Raw genomic sequence first — 22,183 nt, 5'->3', positions numbered from 1 at the left:
TGAATATGAATTATCACACATGAAAGGTGCACTTACAGTGTACTTACAGTAAGATTAAGAGTAAGAAGAATATAATGTAACTAAACATGATGAGGTTAGTTAGGCTAATTTGGTAAGTTTCGTTATTACCCAGTTATTGCACTGTAATTATATAGAATATGTACATAATATGTACATGCAGAACATGACTGTTCAATGCTATCAATGCTTCTTTTTCAAATCTATTGGTCTTTACTATTATTGGTGTAACCTTTATTACATTAACTAAATTATTGTTACGCAAATTGCAACTCAGAAACTCAAGAGGAAGTGATGTAAGGATTCATATTTCACCCGAATAGACTCCAGCTCTTTGTTTCTCTGCATGAGTTGTTTCTCCAGCTCAACGATTTTCGCCATCGCCTCATTCTCTGTGTCCTGTAACTTCTCTGTCAGCTAAAAAAAAACACAAACAAGAATCAACAAGAAATAGGACTCCGGCTATAGAACATAGAGTTATTAAGAGAACTGAAGACAGAATCACCATGGCAGAAAGCCCACAAGAGACCTGAGCATTTGAGTTTTCCAAACTGGTGAGACATGAGCATTGTGCTTTAAAATGAACACTAAAATCTCCAGACCTCATGAGTTCAGGCATTGTTGCATACATATTTAACTTCAGATTCACCTTCATTATCACTTTAGCATTCTTGAAACTCTATTAAGAATATACACACTTATGCAGTGCACTATTAAAATCAATGCCGCACTAATGAGGAAATTACCTCAGGTCATGACGTCATCCTTTGGCCAGAGGGCCAACAGTCACAAGGTCAAAGGTCAAGCTACTGTAGATGTATGATGGTGTCCTATCATGTTTCATTATCATTAAATACTTTCCGTTGAACTCTAATACTCCTTAAAACCCCCAAAAATACAATGATCAAGTGCACACTTGCTAAAATGCTCATTCATGTTAAACTGCTAATTCATTGTGTCAGAGATCTGGTTATCCACATATAAAGCTTGCTGTTATTCATAATGACATAATGCAAATTCCATAAGGATAATAAGAAAATATTGGCAATAAATGACAAACAAGACAAAGGTCATATTGTTCTCTGGTGCTGCAGAGTAAAACTGAATGCTTTAAATGGAAAGCACTTCAATGGTTGTTTTTCAGGATTTTATTAGACATTGGTGAAGAGTGTTGTACTGTAAAAACATTACTAACATGAGACATGTTCTCCTCTAGTTCCTCCACTCTCTCCAGCGCTGCGTTCTTGGTCTCTGCGTCCTCCAACAGAGCCCCGACATCAAACACGTTATCCAGGTACGCTTGAATCTGCACGTGCAGTTTATCACTCTCGGTGTGCTTCAGTTTCTACTCAGAGACACACAGAGAGAAAGAGTGAGGGATCCTCTCGCCGCTCACTCAACATTTACACTGATACTGAACATTAGCCTCAAAAGAAGCATTCCAGCATGTTTACTTACGTCCAGATATTCATCCAAGCCCAGCTTTGTGAAGTCGTACTGTAAGTGCACTCTAAAATTCATGTCTTCCACAGAATGAACCACAATGTTAATGAACTGCATACAGGCAACCTGCAAGACAATATACACCATACACAAATTAAACCCACAAATATTGACACATTTAAGGTGAATTACTGATGAGGAAAACAGTTTTAACTCTGAAATAGAAATGCAAAATATCTTTATTATTACTGCAAAAAAAAGCTATGCATGTTGTTATGTTAAAAGAGCAATTTAAATAAAACTAAATAAAATCTGCATACAAAAGAAAATTTATCATTCACAAAGTTCTACATATCCCTTAACCTTCACATGTTCGTTTATTGAGTATGTTGGCTTATTACACATATAGAAAATCTCAACTGCTTGATTGTTTATATCGTCACAAAATGTAAACTATATTATTCCTCAGCTCTTTATATAGCCTAAAGTTGAATATAGAAGTATATCCTACTTTATTCGCATACATTCAAGTACAGTCACGCAAAACTATACTGTATACAATAGCATATCTCAACAGTTTGATTGCTTGTATCATCACAAAATGTAAACTATATCATCACCCATCTCTAATCTGCTAAATGTGAAGGTACAGTATTAAGATATTTTTTTTAACATTAACTTAATGGTTTTCTGTAAAGCTGCTTTGAAACTATGTGTATTGTAAAAAGTGCTATACACCAGGTGTCACACAAAATTGTCTTGAGTACACAGTTCTCTGTAATACTTAATACAGACTTGTCAATCGCTGAATTAAAATGTTTTTATATAATGAGTGCAGAACTAATAACAGAGCATTGTTCCTACACAGCTGTGTTTCAAGTCTCTCATATCAGGGCTGTAATGTTTTAATGCTAAAAGGGCTGTAATGTTATGATGCCATGTTCTTCTGATGCAGCTTAATGAAGCTCTTCTGCAATAATCTATTTACTTTTAAAATGATATCTCACAGCTGAATACTGTCTATCAGTGATAGAGTGTTATGTATTTTAGAGGATTAATAACCATGATTGCAAATTAAAATGTGTATATTTGGATGCTGGTCTAACACATACCATGAAGTCGATATTATTATCTTCATTCTTGAAATGCTCCATGAGTTTCTCAAACCGCTGATCTTCTGAACACACCTGCAAAGCAATAAAGTAAGAGCTCATGCAGTAAAATAATGTCTAGAGAAACTGAAAATGAGATTTTGATACCAGGATAATAAGATATTTCAAAAACACCATGATCCAGTAGTTACATTTATTTCACAAACCATCCTCTTAGGAAATTATATTAGCTTGATCTCTCCTTCCCAGAAACAAGAGATATGAATAAATAATGGTGTGCTGTTCCTCCCACTAAACTAATCAATAACAATGTGTTTAGCAGGTGTGTGTACCTATTTGCTGTACAGGACTGTTAGCCTAAAATGTGTCTCGTGTCTATTACACCATGATTGGGTGATTCTGGGACACAGATCACAGCTTTTAATCTGTAAGTGTTTCTATGATTCTATTATCTGCAGTGTTGAGTCATGTTAGTGTTTCTGTACCTCTTTAAAGTGATCAAAAGCTGAGAGAATGATCTCATGACCTCCTCGAACCAGACACACGGCAGCCAGCAGCTCCAGCACCAGAGCTTTAGTCCTGCACCAGCAGAGAGCAATATCACACATATTAAAACGTTTGTGTCATTACTGCACTGTATCTCTTAAGCATTGTTCAGATCCAAATCCGATTTTTGTGGATATCCAATTGGAATCCGATCATAGTTAGCAGGTGTGAACGGCAAACAATCACATGAAATGCGATTTTTACAAATCTGTTTCGAGCTCTATTTATATGTGGTTTGAAATCCAATTTCTGTTAATCCGTTTCAGTCTGACTGTTCAGATCCGATTTCACGTAGCCACGTTAAAAGTAAACATGTCAGACGTTGTTATAGGAAACATGCTGAAAGTCGCTGCAGAAACAATGCTGTGTTGTTGCAAGTGCCAGACGAGCAGAAAATGCTAATATAACAGAGACATGTTTTGAGACCGGCGTGGAATAAAGCCGCTCACTCCAGTCTCCTGTGTTTCTGCTGCTACCTCAGAAGACGCAGGAGTCTTATTGTACTTAATGTAAATAAGACATGTTGCGGTTGTTGTTTTTGCCATATGCAACATCATTGCCATAGAAACCAATGCAGATATTGCAGCAAAACTAAAGAGCAGTATGGGACACACAAATCCGATCTGAACAGTTGTGATACACAGTGTGGACAGTCAATAATCCAGATCAGATTCCAATTGGATACACAAATAATCCGATTTGGACTGACAGTGTAAACGTAGCCCTAGAAGAAGCAGAAGATCTGCACTACCAGTTTAAAAGTTTGGGGGTCAGAATGTTTTTTTTTTTTTTAAAGCAAACTTTTTTTTTTTTTAAGCAAAAACACAGCAAGGACACATTAAATTGATCAAAAGTTACAGTAGAGACATTAATGTAGCAAAAGATTTCAATTTCAAATAAATGCGGTTCTTTTGAACTTTCCATTCATCAGAAAATCCAAAAAATAAAATAAATGAATCATGTTTTCAACAAAAATATTAAGCAGTAGAACTGCTTTCAACATTTCTTAATAATCAGAAATGTTTCTTGATCAGCAAATCAACATTAGAATGATTTCTGGAGGCACTGTGACACTGTGATCATGTGACACTGAAGACTAGAGTAATGATACTGAAAATTCAGCTTTGATCACAGGAATAAATTACATTTTAAGGTATTTTACAACTATCTTTATTTCGACAGCCCACCTTAGACATTCTACTAACTATAAGTAACTTTGCAGCTACATGTCAACTAACTGTCATTAGAGTATTAGTAGACTGTCTGCTTAATATTTGCTAAAACTTTATTTTGTTGGTCAAAAATAGATATTCTAATGACTATTAGTAACTTGGCAGCTACAAGTCAACTTATTCTACTAACCCGAACCCTAACACCCAACCCTAACCTAACAGCCTATACAGTCTACTAATACTCCAATGAGAGTTAGTTGACATGTAGTTACAAAGTTACTTATAGTTTGTAGAGTGTCTAAAGTGGACTATCAAAATAAAGTGGAACCAATTTTGAAATCTATTAGATATAATAGAAAACAGTTATTTTAAATTGTAATAATATTTCACAGTATTACTGTTTTACTGCAGCCTTGGTAAGCATTAGAGACTTCTTTCAAAAACTTTTTTTTTTTTATCCCCAAACTTTTGAACAGTAGTGTATATAACCAAAATTAATAATCATTTATCCTATTTATGTCATCTAAACTGATGAAGTAGGAACTCCTCCACACACACACACACACACACACACACACACACACACACACACACACACACACACACACACACACACACACACACACACACACACACACAGAGATTAAAGAGTCTGTTGTTATTGCTGCCAGTATTTATGACTCTGAAAGAGGAGTTGCAATGAATTAAAGCGGTGAATTCTGGGAAAGTACTCTTTATTTCACACACACACACACACACACACACACACACACACACACACACACACACACACACACACACACACACACACACACACACACACACACACACACACACACACACACACACACACACACACACACACACACACACACACACTTACTCCATCTCAATGGGTTACCTGGGATTCTTATTGTTCAGACTCAGTGCAATTTCATTCACAGCATGAGGGTGAGACATGACCATGTTGAAGCCATACTGAGAGAGAGACAGAAAGAGGACTAATTAGTAAACATAACAGGAACTTCAAGATTTATTATCTGAAAATAAAACATGATATAGACCAAACAGCTTACTTGGTATGAAAACCAGTCCCACTAGGATTTCATGACTTTTTGTGTGTGTGATCAAAATGACTGATTTTGTGGCGGCAATTTCCAGATTTTTGTGGGAAATTGGCTTCTTTTTTTACCACATTTATCACATTTTGCGTTAAACTGCTAACTAGGCAGGATCACACACAAAAAAACAAACATAATTTTGTATATTTCGCAGCATGGAATCGTGCAAAACTGGAGAGACTGAAAGTCTATGAGAGGTCCTCAATAATATAGATTCAAAGGTTTGTGTGTGTTTTACCTGGTAGTTCATGATGGCTCGTAGGCACATGATGCACACATGAACATCGTCTTTCTTACAGACTAATCTGGAATTCTTCAATGTCCTCCGGCTGGATAACGTATTATTAGACCTGAGAGCAAAACAACAAGTCAAGTTTAGTATCCAATTAAATCAATATCTAACATGTGAAAATACTGTCATAATTTAGTCACCCTTATGTTGTACCAAACCCATTTGACACGTTTAGCAGAATGTTCAAGCTGTCCACATTAATTTTCATTGCACTGAAAAGAGCAGCTTGAACATTCTATGAAACATCTTCTTTTTTTTCTTTCTTTTTTTTTACGGAAGAAATAAAGTTCAGGTATAGGGTTGGAACAACATGAATATGATGTTATTGTTATAACATACACTATCATTTAAAAGTTTAGATTTCAGTAAGATTTGTATTTGAAAGAAGCCTCTTATGCTCATCAAGGCTGCATTTATTTATTCAAATATACAGTAAAAACAGTACAATTATGAAATATTACATTAAAAAATAAAATAATTTACTGCATGTGATGTTAAAACTAAATATTCAGTAGCCATTACAGTAGTCTTCATTGTCATTATTATCAATGTTGAAAACAATTGTGCTGCTTAATATGGAAAACATTATTAATAGGACGTTCAAAAGGACAGCATTAATTAGAAATTATTATTAGAAATTATAACATAAAATGTTATGTCTTTACTGTCACTTTTGATTAATTTAATGCAACCTTGCTAAATAAAAGTACCCATTAAAAGTATATAAAAATATATATTTTATAACCATTCATTAAGAAGAATAACTACTTTTTATCAGATTATCTAATCTAGCGCCATATCCTGATTTTAGATTCGCAGGACTGTGTCAAATCAATACTAAACTGCAGGACCAGAGCAAGTATTCTCATCCTGAAACACATGCAGTTTGTGACTTTGTGTGAGCATCTTTAAATGATAATAGTGCTGTGTTTAGGTCTGTCAGCAGCATCTGTGTGTTTGTGATATGCGTTGTCTTAGAGCAGTTAAAGTGCTCTGTGCACACATATCACCTCCACAACACAACAGCAGCGTCATTGACATGCATGCCAGCCATCAGGCCCGAGCCAAAGGCTTTTATGTGTGAGAACAGAGACGCACAACAACAGATGCACACAAAGAACACACACACAAACAGGTATAAAACATGTACACGACACGTTAGAAAAATATATACATTACAGTATAAATGACTGATTCTGTAGACAAGGGCATTCAAATACAAATCACGCAAACAGAGAAATCTAAAGAGGCACACAAATACACACGCAAACAAACTAGACGAGGTTTACACACACAAACTAACACAATGGGCACACAGTTCTTTTTCAGGACTGTCACAAGACGAGCTGGGCGTGATTTTCCGAAAACACACACACACACACACACACACACACACACACACACACACACACACACACACACACACACACACACACACACACACACACACACACACACACACACACACACACACACACACACACACACACACACACACACACACAATGCAGCAGTGCCTGGGGCAATGATTTGTGCTCAATGCTGAGAACTCATTCAGTAACACACACTGGAATGAACACACAGCCTGCACAAGTGTTGTGCCATATGTAGTCTACGATAATATCATAATTGTTGTTAATGTGAAAACTTTTTGAATTTGTCATTCAATAAAAAAAAAAAAAAAAAAACAACAGCAAAAAAAAAAAACACGCCTTGGTAGTTCATGCTTTTACAGCATGACGTATTAGAATGCAGTTAGAATGACCCCAACATCCGATTCGTTTTTGTTATATTTCAATATGATATATTTACGGAATATCACAAGAGCCAGCATGCTTGTTTTCACGAATACTAGCACGATTCCAAATGTGATTGAATTTATACAGCAGTTCAGTAAACAAGAAGTAAATATTGTGAGTTAGATATTAGAAAATATATATATTGTCTGTTTTGCTCTATTTCGCCAATGAAATAGTAACAGAACTGGTGTGCGCCAGTGGCGGGTTTTTTTCCCCCTGAATTAATTGCCATTTTTGAAAGATCAATGACTCTATGATCCAATGTAAAGAATTGGTTGAGTGATTCAATGACTCACTCATAAAGACAGTCACTGCGTCCGAAATTGCATATTGAGTAGGTACTACATTTGAATTAAAATTTACTTTAAGACTGTTAAAAGATATGTTCTATATAGTATGAATATGGGTGGTTTGAATGAAACCAGTGTCAGTTGTGTCGCTTCACTGCCATTCATAAATCCTCTGGCCTCATGGGATATAAAGTGTCTGTCGAATGCACATCTCAGAATCTCGGCAGAAGTAGTAGGTCATCCGGGGACTTTTCACATACTATATTTTTTGAATACTATGTATTCAAACATACTACTCTTTTGGCGTAATGTTTTTCATTACTATATAGTAGGGAGGTTTTCAATTTTGGAGACAGCGTGTGACTTGCCTACCAGCTCTTGGTGGTTTATATATCATTTAATTAAAAAAAAAATAATGTTTAGATGCAGCTTCTGTGCCATTTCTGCAGTACAAAAAAAATGGATTTTGTGTATTTCACAATATTATCGGTAAGGAAAAACTTAGTTTTTTAAGTAAAAAAACACTGCTGTGAACTAATCACTGCACAGATTATGAAGAATATAAAAAGCTTGTCCACGACAGGCCTAAACCAGTAAAGGTACCGACATCAGATCAACAGACTCAGAAAAATTGCGTAATGTCATCAACATAATTACAGAAAAAACTCTTTTGTCGATATTGCACACCCCTAGTCTACACTGATTCATAGGAGAACACAGCTGAGTCACTGTTGTGATGTGGTCTGTCTTTCAACTTTGACTTAAGTGAGAGTGTGAATGTGGTTGTCTTTCTTCTGAGCTCTTTCATCCAGAACATCACAAGGACCTACTGTAGAAGCTCTTGCAGAGAGTACTGTAAAACGTGTGTGTAATGTCTTTGTCACATATCCGGATGTATGACTGTGCTCATCAGGAACACAATATTCTTTACTCGTATCTATCAGGCGATTTCACAAGCACACACGCTTAAACACGTTCTTTTTAAAATTGCAAATGTTGATGCTCCAGGGCAGGCTACATGTTTTATTATAAGAGAACAGCGCTAATGAAAGAACTGATCAGGATAATGAAACTTAAAACTTATGAAACATCCTGCTGATAACAACAGAAAATCAATTTGTGTGATCCGTCATTGGTCAGTTTGCAAAAACAAAACGAAAATTCTACATGCGCGCCCACTTCATGAGTCCTGGCGCAGATCCTGTCCCTGTACATTCTCACAACACAAACGTCCTAAGCATGTAAATGGTTATTTAACGTCCTACGCACGTAATAAAAGTGTGAGCACGACTATGGCAAATGTCAAAGTGTTCATTCTGAAATCTGAATACAGATTTATGTTTTTTTAGGTATGCACATACAACTTAATTCATATTGTAACCTACATATTCACCTTGGTTATGTAATTATGTTATGTGTTTTTATTACAGTAACTTAATTTAAACGATTCGCTGGCTAAATATCGCTTACTGTCAATGGACTTAAACACCATGAAATGTTATTTCTAAGATTTTATGCTGTCAAGATAATGCAAGGTATACAATTTCTGCTAATAATCCCAGATATATGTTCATATTTAATATTTCCTACTTAATTACATAGATACATTTTGTGTTAGTTACCCGTGTCTGCAGTGTGCAGTACAGTTCACATCTGCAGTAACAATTCATTCACAATTAATTTACAGACATGAAATGAATCTATTCTAAACCAGTCATGATGTCACACTTTACACCTACCTTCGACTAAGCGTAAGATTTCGTCTCAGACGTGTGCTACGTCTAGATGGTGCAACAGGTATTAATTCTATACGCAGTACTTAAAACATATTTTACGTCCAGCCTAGTCTTACAAACGTCCAGCTGGTGCAACCGGCCCTTGAACCCTGATGCTTATATAAAATGTAAAGCTTTGTTTAAGCCTTTTAATAATTAATTCAAACACATGTTTTTTGAGCTTTTTAACCCCTAAATGTGTTATTTGCCAATTATATTTAACAGTACTTGAATCTATTAAATAAGAATCTGTAGAGCTGTTTTATAGTTGAAATTGAAGTTGTAATTATTCACTGTTTCCTAATTGAAGAATGCGACATTGACACTGTTTATTGGTGTAAAGCTGCTTTGACGTATAAGCGCTGGGTAAAATTGTGGATTGACTTGTCCAAATCATCCTTTTAGTGGTATAGATGGATGAATGTCTGGTGATGTGCTATAAATGTTTTCCTCAGGGACCGGGTAGAGTTTGCTTCATAAACAGTAGTTACATAACATCCCAGTCCTGGCAAAGGACTTGAAAGACTGGATATAAATTTACAAAGACAAGGTTAGTGAATATATTTTTTTACACTCGTCACATGCTGTGTAATGAGTAATCTTGTGGCGATACTTTCCAAACAATGTGTATTTAATGCACATCCAGGTACAGTATCTTGCCACAAAGACTGCCAATGGAAGTGCATCACTACAAATGAGTTTTCCTTTATCATAAATTGAGGGATGAGACTCATATCTGTCAGTTGATTTTACAAGCACACACGCTTGAACACGTTCTTTGTGAAGTTGCAAAAGTCGATGCTCCAAGCTACTTGTATTACTCTTAGAACAGTGCTTATTTTAAAGGACTGACTATTAAAGGACTGACTATTAAAGGACGTAATTAACGATTTACTGAATATTTTTGTTCAGTTACATTGTGTCTCATATCTTGACATTAAGATCTATATGATAGATATATCACAGCAGATCTACATAAAAAAAGGCATCTGAAATAATAAACTAAGTGCAATGTAGTGTTGTCTGAAATGCTTCCAGTACTAATTTTCCATAAAATAGATATATGACACCAGCTGCACTTTGTCACAGCGAGTGACACACAAACCCGCCTCTCCTCACTCCCTCGTTCACTCTCAGAAAAAAAAGTACATACCTTTGAGGGACTAATATGTACTCTTTAGGTACAAAAGTGTACCTTTTGAAAAGGTACCGCCACAGTGACAGCTTTTGTACCTTTTTTTCTGAGAGTGTTTAATTTGCTCCGGATGAATATTGTTGGTGTTTCAGGGCTTGAATTTCGGCTTTGGAATTGTGCGTATTGAACATAATTTCACTCATTCCTGCAGATTTTGTGCTCACACCCAAAGTGCGGGACATCTCAGAACTAAATTGAGTTCTTTCTCGATGCTTATTCCGCTGACACATACACAATACACAACATAATAATATAACATACACAAAATAATGCCGGTCTTGGTAAGTATTCATGTAAACAGTCAGTTATATTTTAACTGAACGTAAACAGTTGAGAAAGAAAGCGCATGTGCAACAGTATAATGGATCCATGCGTCAGGTCTTAAAGTGACAGCAGCCTAATAATCCTGCTGCCAAATTATGAGATAACATAAAAAATATGGGTAACACTTTACAATAAGGTTTAATTTGTTAACATTAGTCAATGCATTAACTAACATAAACTAACAATGAGCAATAAATTGTTTACAGTATTTATTAATCTTTGTTCATTTTAGTTAATAAAAATACAGTTGTTCATTGTTTGTCCATGTTAGTTCACAGTGCATTAACTAATGTTATCAAATACAACTTTTGATTTTAATAATGGATTAGTAAATGTTGTAATTAACATTAACTAAGATTAATAAATGTTCTAAAAGTATTGCACATTCTTAGTTCATGTTAACTAAAGTAGATAACTAATGTAAAGTGACAAAGTAACTAATATCTCTGCGATTGAAGATGAGAAGCATTTTTTTTTTTGTATGACTGTTCTTTGTATATGGATCTGCGTAAGAAATATCTAAGTGATCTCACAATTGTTTGTGATGTTTGTGTTGATTTGTCACAGGTTTGTGAGTCAAAGCATGCATGGAGATTAGCACTGTACATATATCATGGAATGAAAAAAAGAGCATCTGTCATGCTATTGTAACTTTGGAACTATGGGCCGAGAGGCCATGTATTCCTGAAAGAAAAACTATTATTAATGTAAAATGTTACAAAAATATCTATATGGCAGTTTTTCCCCGTGGTATCGATGTCAAATTTGTGGCCAGTGAAAATGCTGAGTGGCTAGTAACTTTGGAAAACCACTAACCACAGTGGCTGGTGAGCAAAAAAGTTAATGTCAAGCCCTGGTTATAACTATTGGAAATATAATCTGTTACAATTTAAGTGGATATACAGTTACATGGTGTTCTTTGTGCTATAAATCTTAAAAATTATAACAACAACTAGTAGTATGTATTATAAACTGATAGGATACAACATATTATTATTATTATCATTTAGAATTTTGTATACATATAATGCCTTAAGAATACCCTGGTAGTGCATTATAAATACAGGCTTTATAGAAAGTGTTACGCGCAAGTTATTATAAACAGTAGGTATCACACTCAATCTAGTGCAATACTATTTTTTCATGTCTACAGAATTCTATAAAAATCTAGAACTTTGAGTAAATGCAGCAGACGTACCCTTGTTTCTGTGAGCACTTTGGACATTGTGGACGAGTCTTTGTTCTTCAGGAGGGCATGGGAAATTTGAGAATTATTCTCTTTACAAATTAAATACAGCACACGATTTAACCCTACAAAATACTAGAAGCAGAAGGAAAACGTGGGAACAAAACTACTACATGTGGGGCAGAAACTCTGAACTATGGAACACAAATTTACACCACTGGCTGCAGAGATTACAGTGGTGAAAAATGATTAATAAATCAATTGCAGAGTCTCATGATCTGAATAAACAGCATCAAATAACAGGTGAAATCAGAGATTATGCCTGACAGGTACACAGCTAGTTACTTAGCAACTGAACTCATTCTGCTAATCTAAGCTCCATAATACAGCACATTGAAAAACATAAAGGGGAGAGGAGAGGAGACTGTCTGAAGGACGGAAAACACGTGCCTTGTGTTGCAGATGGGAACGCACAACAGCAAACTGCAGACAGAGTGACAACTGCATTAATTACACATTCATTTCACAAAACCGCTGACACAGTTCATCGTTCCAGCAAGAAGAATACAGAATGTACATACATCTAAAGAAATTATTAGCATGCGCTGTATGAACAGAACGTTTAATTCTTAATAATGGCCTGTTCACACCAAAAAGATAACTATAACAATAACTATAAATCGATAACTAAGGGCGATAATGTTCTGTTTATTACAAGCTATATATACAGCTATAACGTCTGCCGCTCTTTAAAGTCTGGTGGATTCTGATTGGCTTTCTATGATTTTATCGTTCATCAGCTGGGGAAAAAATAATTCTGAATGACTATATTATTGTTGTCAAGTTATTGTAGTTAGAAGGGGTCATCAACTGCATTTTTTTTATAGTTTTATAATGTTTTTTGAGGTCCACTTAGCAAGATTTTTACATGAAAATATCAAAATTTAAATATTTGCTATCTATCCTGTTTTTGATCCTCTCTTTTAAATATTTTTGAATATTAAAATACATTTCAACATCTCCGCCAATACATCTGTGGAATAGTTTTTTTGTGTTCCTGTGTTTTGAAAACTTCTGATGCTGAAAAATGGCAACTAGTGAAATTTAGCCAACAGAGTTGTAATTAGTCATCTTTATTTATATTTATTCCTTATGTTTTTGTGACGTAGTATTGTATTGTACTACATTATATTACTGTTGAAACGAAGACGCTACAAAAAGGTGTTTATCTCGTTACATAGTTGAAACATTTGCCAACTGTGAAACATTTATGCATATTTGATATGCTTGCTAGCCTTGGTTGTGGGGAATAAAGTTTAAGTACTTGGAGTTACCACTGTTATAGTTGACAAGATAACTTATGGTGTTTTGTGTAATAAATTATGAATAAATAAAATGACCATTGTTTGTCGCACTATCGTTCTTATATGCATCGTTCATCATTCATAACAGAGATCATAACAGACAAAGCAATAAGAACACAAACCGAATCGGCTGTAAAATGAAGTAAAAACGAATCGTGTATAACTGACGCAATCTGACTGGATCTGTGTTAAAAATAAAGTTAATTCACGCTTTCTTGATGTTAGGATCATAAGGAAGGCAATTCAGACTGTTTTTCCACAACTTAGCATCTCAAAACCAATTGTAATCATCAGAGGCGTCTCTATCGGTTTGTTGTTGTAATCCTGTGTTTGCATCTGTCTCGTATTTACTACTATATGACATGCGCGAATCGGTGGGCGGAGCTAAAGAGGCAATGATGAAGAAGTAGGCGTTGATCTTCTTCTGCAGAGATGGTCTTTTACAGAGCCATAAAAAAAAAAAAAAAAAGTAAATCATCTGCACGATTTACTAATTCGTTCCCTCGATTTACTACATCGTGCACACGATTTACTATTCCGTTCCCTCAATTTGGTAAATCGTGCGGGCGATTTACTAATTTGTTCCCTCGATTTATAAATAAATCAATCAATAAATCATGACCTCTTCAAAACTAAAACTGAAACCATTAAAAACAAAATTTTTGCTACTTAATAATATATTATATATAATAATTATATATATACATACATACATATATATATTTTAATTTCTATATTTCAGTTAATGGCCAAGGAAACATTTCTCTTTTTCATTTAGTTTAATTTAATGCACTAAAATAACTCAAACAAAATCTGAAATAAAATAATAAAAACTATATAGACATATTAAAAAAAAATTACAAAAAAACTATAATACTATCTCAGTGATACTAAAATAATACTGAGTTTTATAGTTGGAGTGGACTTCCCTATTTTCATACAATTAGAAAGATAATTAAAACTTTAGTTATAGTTATCATCCTTGTGAATGGGCCTACCAAAGGCGCAACCCAAAATGTAGCATGGGTGACCTACACTATGAATAGTATTTCTAGTGTTCATAATGACATTAGAAACCGGTAATGCTGAATCCAAGCCACTGTAGTGTCAGTATTAAATACAAGACCATTGTCAAATTCAGCCAGTAAAATATAAACAAAAGGATGTACCCTTATTTCTTTTTAAAACGTGCTCATCCAGGTTAAGACTTTGGTGTCAGGGTCAGGCTTTGCTTTGTCTTATTCATTGTTGAAGATATTCATATGTCAGCAGAAACTCCACTGAAAAGTTGCAAGCTTTTGTGGACATGTGACCCAGAAAAAATAAAAAACAACTGAGCAGAATTCCAGAATTAGAATCGGGAATTCTCTAGCTACTGCATAAGAGTTAGACCTTAATCCAATTCAAATGACAGGGAGCTTAGCATATTGAACACATTCAAACAGATCTCCTCAGGCTCAGTGTAAATACTTCGGTCCCGTCATCAGGCTGGTAAATCACAGACAGGGAAGTTCCTGTGTTACTTCTCATATGATGGTGATGTGTCAGTTATCCCATTCCTCATCAGAATAAAAATATCTAAACCAGTGCTGTGAGTCAGCGGCCAGACAGACAGACACATGTCGATTGTGTTCTACTCTTGGTTCTGTCGTGGTGCACAGTTTCCTAAGCCATTTAAAGTCTTACAGTCCTCATGACTATACAAAAGAGCCTTTCAGAAATCACATGAAGTCCGTACACCATAACACAGTTGGACACAGTTTAGAAATATAAGATAATATCATGGTCTTGTATGATTCGTTTGCTGTACCAACAACAGACGGTGTTTGTGTTGATGCATGTTCACACCTTAACGTTGAATGTCTGGTGGATCTGGAGATGCTGTTGCCTGTGACAGCTGATGAGAGGCTGTTTCCTCCATGGAGATCTTCAATCGATCGACTCCAGGGCTTAGATTTATCCACCGAGTTATCTGTGCTGTTCTCAGAACTGTCCCCATCATACCTGTAAAATACAGAACAACAGATCCTCAGAATAAGAGTAACCCAAAAAATGAATTTTATAGAGTCACCATATATCCTATATTTATATACTCCATGTATCTGTGGCCATGGAACTTCTGCTCATATGCGCACTGCAAAATAAATTTAGTTAAAGGAGTAGTTCACTTTAAAATAAAAATTACCCCCTGATTTACTCACCCTCAAGCCATCCTAGGTGTATATGACTGTATTCTTTCAGACGAATACAATCAGAGTTATATTAATAAACACAGTTTTGCAGTTTTATAATGGCAGTGAATCAGTTTGAAGCTCAAAAAGTGAATCTATCCATGATAAAAGTGCTCCACACGGCCTTCTGAATTGAGGCGATGAGTTTGTGTCAGAAAAAATTCCACTTAAGTGTAAAGCGCAACTTATGTGAGTAATGCGACATACTGCTGATATTTACGCTACGACCACGACGCACTACGCTACTTCCAGCATCACAAGTGGAATCCGTATGTTTGTTTGGGCGGAAGCTAGAATTTGACTTTTTAACGTGTTAAAAATTAATATTGCTTCGCTTCAGAAGGCCTTTATTAACCCCCCGGAGCCATGTGGAGCACTTTTATGATGGATAGATGCACTTTTATGATGGGTAGATGCACTTTTATGATGGGTAGATGCACTTTTATGATGGGTAGATGCACTTTTATGATGGGTAGATGCACTTTTATGATGGATAGATGCACTTTTATGATGGGTAGATGCACTTTTATGATGGATAGATGCACTTTTATGATGGGTAGATGCACTTTTATGATGGGTAGATGCACTTTTATGATGGGTAGATGCACTTTTATGATGGGTAGATGCACTTTTATGATGGATAGATGCACTTTTATGATGGGTAGATGCACTTTTATGATGGATAGATGCACTTTTATGATGGGTAGATGCACTTTTATGATGGGTAGATGCACTTTTATGATGGATAGATGCACTTTTATGATGGGTAGATGCACTTTTATGATGGGTAGATGCACTTTTATGATGGATAGATGCACTTTTATGATGGGTAGATGCACTTTTATGATGGATAGATGCACTTTTATGATGGGTAGATGCACTTTTATGATGGGTAGATGGACTTTTATGATGGGTAGATGCACTTTTATGATGGGTAGATGCACTTTTATGATGGGTAGATGAACTTTTATGATGGGTAGATACACTTTTATGAGCTTCAAACAGATGGTTCCACCTAGGATGGCTTAAGGGGTAAATCATGGGGTAAGTTTCATTTTAAAGTGAACTTCTCCTTTAAGAAATAGTATGTGCTGCATTAATACTTAGTTTCAGAAAATATACTAAGATAAACAAAATAAACATGAAATTTATATAATAAAAATACTTACGTTAATGGCAAATTTTTAACGTGAGAAAAAATCTAATTTAACATCAGTGAGCACTATGTTGTGAGTTCATGTGCATACATTTTAGCATGAAAACATTTTGAAAATCTATGTATTTGATAAAATGATAATAAAATATAAAATAATAAAAAACATAATTTATTATACAATTTTTTATTTTTTTATTCTGATGCATTCAAATGAAGGAAATGAGATCATTGATCATGTCTACTGAATTGGCAAGTTATACTACCATTCAAAAGTTTATGGTCAGTAATTATCATTCATTTTATTATTATTATTATTTGAAAGAAATTAATACCGTAATTCATTAAGGATGCATTCAATTGATCAAAATTATTAAATATTTTTTTACAATGTTACAAAAAAATCTATAAATGTTCTTTTCGTTCTTTTGAACATTCTACTCAAATAATGTATCACAAATGTATCATGGTTTCAACAAAAAATATAAAGCAGCTCAACTGTTTTCAACATTGATAATAATAGCAATTTCTTTAGCAGCATATCAGCATAGAATGATTTCTGAATGATCATGTGACACTGAAGAGTAATGATGCTGAAAATTCTGCTTTGTCATAACTATATTGCATATTGCATTTTAAAATATATTAAATTAGAAACAGTTATTTTAAATGGTAAAAAAAAATATCGCAATATTACTGTTTTTACTGTATTTTTGATCATATTAATATTAATATAATCATATTAAGACAATTCTTTCAAAAACATAAAACATTCTTAACAAACTTTTGAACGCTAGTGTTTCTAGTGTCTTGTATTGATAAAAGTTTTTTTGTTTTTTTTAACAAAAAGTTTTTTTCGTATTGGGTTGTAAAGAGCTATTTGTTGTAAATGGGATCTTGTGACTTGATCTGATCTTAGTGAACAGGCTGCACACACACTCTCTAACACACACACACACCGGTCCGCTCAGAGTAGCAGTAAGGCATGCAGTCAGACACAGCAGCGGACTGAGTGAAAAGAGCCATTGTGCTCATTGTGTTCATGTTCGGTACAATCACGGGTGACTTACGTGACAGCATACTGTGCAAACGAAAGATACTCCACCAACACATCCAAACCCTTATTCTCCTCATTCAGAAACTCCCGCACCCACCTAAGCAGAGAAAGAGAGAGAGACCATTATAAAAAATACTGATGCAGTACTACAATAATGTGACGATATCTTTGATTACCAAAAGTTGGGACAGTTACTCATTCTTTATTAATAATATTATATTACTGTTCTTCATCATACAGTACTATTATTATATCACTAATCATGCAGTAATTAAACTAGACAATCCAATAGACTCCTTAGAGCAGTGTTCTGGTATTCAAAAACTGCACTTACATACAGAGACAGACGTCATGAAATATGTATCATGGAATGGCGTCTCAGTAGCTTAAAAAAACAGCGTCAACTCAGTTCAGAGATTGAGAGTAAAGGTTTCATGTAGCTGGATTTCTCCCTCAGAGCAACAGCAATGAGAGATACTTCAAAGACATTGCAGAGACATCCCAGAATACCACACACATACACATCGACAAAGACCACAAGGATCCCAGAAATGATCAAAAGCTGGTTTTCACTTCTTTTTTTTTTTCTTCTTTTTTTTTGGCAGTAAAAAGTAGGCCAGAACCTGAAAACCTTTCAGTTGTGATAACAGAATTCTGAATGAAAAATTTGTTTCTTTTCATTTTCTAACAAGCAGTTTGATCCACACCGTAAGAGTTAATGTAGTTATCTGAATGTTGTAGGAGCAGTATGAGGCAAATATGGAATTTGAAACTAGCTCACATGATCATATTGTTAAAGTGCCCCTATTGTGCTTAAATTTTTTTTAGATATTACCTTTTATGTAGTTTGTTATATAGCTGTTTGTGAATGTAAAACGTCTGCAAAGTTTCAAAGATCAAAGTCCACAATAAATGGAGTTATTGCTAATCGCTTGTTATTTTCCCAAAATAAAGAACCAAATCTGAACTGCCTGAAATGAGTTGTCACTCGTCAGTAATTACAGTCTTACTTGATGGACATTACAAATTTCCATAATTCCAGCCTATCTTCAGATATCCAGTTTTCATTGGCTGCCCACAAATAAAGTCGGCATGTCGAGAAAATGCTGTTTTATGCACTGCGAGGGGAAATCCAGTTTGCATGCACTTCAAAAAGATGAAGACACGCGCTGGAATTGGTAAAACCGACAACATAGTTACTGTTCATATCACTATGTATACAAGTGCTGAGGAACACTCTGAAGCTGAATTGTAGATATGTTAATAAGCATATGCTGTAGCATAATAGGGGCACTTTAGATTTTTATGTTAAAATACATCTTTATTGTTCATTGACAGCGGTTAGAGTGCCATTCACAGGTTTATCTCCCCAAAAGGGTAAACACTGACCCCCCCAGGCACCAACCAAACATTGAGAGCAATCCGCTCAGATCCATCAATCTCTTTCCAGCTCATCCTATAGTGTGAGTTTGGGGTCGTGGCTAATGTAGCAGGCGGAGCCAGAGGGTGTTTAGCTAGTTTGGGACCATGGCTGATGCGTAACATGGAAAAAGACATTCAGCTTCGGTTACACAAGTGCAAGATTTGCTGCATTTAGACCTTCAAAGATTAAACAGGTCATGAACACGGGCCATTGTGATGCAACGCTTTACAATGGAGGCTTCAATACCATACAGCAGCGGTTTTCAACTCTGCCCTGCTGAAAAATCCAGCATAAACCAGCATGAATTCAATGCTGGTCCAGGCTGGTTTATGCTGGATAGTGCTGGTCTAGCTGGTGGCCACGTTGTTCTCAAGGGAAATGGAGTTGGTGAAGCTGGTTCACCAGCATGGTTTTGCGGGGTTGAGTGAGTATGCACACAATATTTGGGATTTATTTTTTTTTTGCATTTAACTTTTAAATGCATCATTATGCATTAATATGAGGAGAGTTCTCTGCATGAAAGACCCGCGACTGCAGATCAACGTGCTACTGTGTTTCTCTCCGGTACGGTAGGAAATGAAATGAAATGAAATGAAATGTGAAGGATTTTATCTTTGACAAGATGATTGACGGGCCAGTTTACTATGACAGGTGGATGCGACAGAGAGCAACCGTTAAATACGCAATTGTATTATGTGATAGTATGTCCCAAAGCTTGTCTACTCATCTGCTACGCACTCAAAAGTATGTACTTTTTCTTCACAAAAAGAGTACATACTTTTAGGGCGTAGTATAAGTAAGCGAATTGAGACGTAGCATGAGAGTCCATGAAAGCGAAACTAAAGATGAATGAGTCCAGATAACTGTGACAGAAAGCTTTCAAACAATGTCAAGCACTTTTGTACATGTACCATATAAAATAAATTAAGCCAAACTGGTTTGTAATAAGTGAACATGGCAATGCTCTTTGTGGAGGTGTTTAAGCATCCTCTGGTGAGATATTATTGATTTTATCTGAGGCTGTGTGGCTGTGAGTCGTTGTAGTTGTGTTTCTGCTTGTTTCTTATCTTTTTCAGTTCCTGTTGTTCCTCTTATCTTCAGTGATTCTGCTTGTTAACCACAGGTGTCATCACTAATGGTCAATCATCACTTAAAAAGTGAATCTACTTTATTTCACTAACTGCAACATTGCTTCAGTGTTAATTTCACTCTGTTCTTTTTTGTTAACTGACCCGACTGTACATTATCCCTTAAAATATAATGTTAACATAATGCACAGTACAAACGGTGGAAAAATTGTTTGTAAAATGAGGAACAGATCTGAATCTCTTGTGGTACCGTCCTGTTGTTTTGTTTGTCGAACCCTCTGCGAGCAGATAATACTGCCTTATCTCATCTAGATTAGCTAGATCATTTATGTAATCTAGTTTAGTAGCATATGGTAGCTAAATCTCTGTACCGTATGTCTGCTCTGGGAGAATGTTTGTCTGGTCTGGACTGCCCTTGAAATAATGAAACCTCAATAACAGTCATTTAGGGGATGACAAGGAAAGAGTGTGAGTTGTTTGCTACTGGAATATCACATCTTCCCATTTTCCTGTTGTGACATTTTCCTGACCTCGCTGACTTCCGTCAGCATTTCCACTTCCTGTAAATCCTAGTTCCCAGCATGCAACTGGGTGTGTGATTTTCAGCACTCACAAAATCTCAGAAGTCCCCAGCATGTCTCTGCCTGCCGTTGTGTTTCTCACCGCTGCACAATTTTTTGGGGAAAAAAATGTATTGCACGTTTCTGATAAAAAAAAAAATCAATGAAGATTTAAAATGCAAAAAAAAGAAAAAAAAGAAAAAAAAAGTGTGTTGCTTTGTTTGTAGGACTGCAAAATGTGGTTGTCATTTATCAATATGGCAACAAAATACTTCACTTTACATTACAACTGTAAAATTACAATACTAATATGTATTTCAAAACACGCAATGTGCACCACAAGATACACACTCTTTAGTCACGTGTAGGGGATTGGTGTGGCATTACCACTTAATGTTTGGGGGTTTAGGGGGTGAGGTTAGAAATCACATTCCTTTGGTAGAAATCACTCAAGGGGGAAAGGGTCCCCCTCGGTAGAATTTGCGTTTCAGGGTGGGGGCCTTATGGGTCCTCCAATGCCTCTTGGCCCCCTGTTCACAGTCTCCTTTTTATATATTTTGAGTTTTTAAAATTTTTTCAAATGTTTATATTTACATGTAAAACTGATATTATTATATCAGTGTCCAACCCTGCTCCTGGAAGGCTATCATTCTGCAGAGTTTAGCTCCAACCTTGATCAAATCTAACCTAAGTCTTCAGGATTACTTAAAAATTATATGTTGTGTCATAGATTACTATTGTGTCATAAATGATATATTAAATATATGCTAGATTAGGAATGGAGCTAAAACTCAGCAGGACAGTGGAGCTCAAGGGTTAGAGTTGCTCAACCCTGAAGTTGAAGATAAAAATTGCAAGACATTTAGATGCACTGCTTAAAGTCGAACACACCTCATGACTAAATACATTGAGTTGCTGCCTTGTGATTGGCTGATTATATATTTACGTTAACGAGCAGTTTGACAAGTGTACTTTATAAAGTGGCCAGTGAGTGTATATGCAGTGTAGTATTCAGTAAGCATTACACTAGTATT

General features: G+C 35.4%; 1 protein-coding gene across 4 annotated transcripts in view; it reads right to left on the bottom strand.

Annotated features, from left to right (window-relative positions):
* fmnl2a (formin-like 2a) overlaps positions 1-22,183 on the bottom strand; it is an 87,689-nt gene that overhangs the window by 25,949 nt on the left and 39,557 nt on the right. For all 4 annotated transcript variants that reach the window (XM_082176058.1, XM_082176057.1, XM_082176056.1 and 1 more), the window contains exons 5-13: positions 18,092-18,175; positions 15,486-15,641; positions 5,651-5,762; positions 5,193-5,269; positions 3,059-3,152; positions 2,574-2,648; positions 1,477-1,587; positions 1,214-1,363; positions 334-435 (exon numbers count right to left, since the gene is read on the bottom strand). In XM_082176058.1, coding sequence (XP_082032184.1) covers positions 334-435; positions 1,214-1,363; positions 1,477-1,587; positions 2,574-2,648; positions 3,059-3,152; positions 5,193-5,269; positions 5,651-5,762; positions 15,486-15,641; positions 18,092-18,175 — 961 coding nt within the window. The remainder of the gene's footprint in view (positions 1-333; positions 436-1,213; positions 1,364-1,476; positions 1,588-2,573; positions 2,649-3,058; positions 3,153-5,192; positions 5,270-5,650; positions 5,763-15,485; positions 15,642-18,091; positions 18,176-22,183) is intronic.

Source organism: Leuciscus leuciscus (genome assembly GCF_965113295.1).
Source record: "Leuciscus leuciscus genome assembly, chromosome: 7".
In the NCBI taxonomy this organism is placed as follows: domain Eukaryota; kingdom Metazoa; phylum Chordata; class Actinopteri; order Cypriniformes; family Leuciscidae; genus Leuciscus; species Leuciscus leuciscus.
This window is presented reverse-complemented; position numbering and strand designations above follow the sequence as displayed.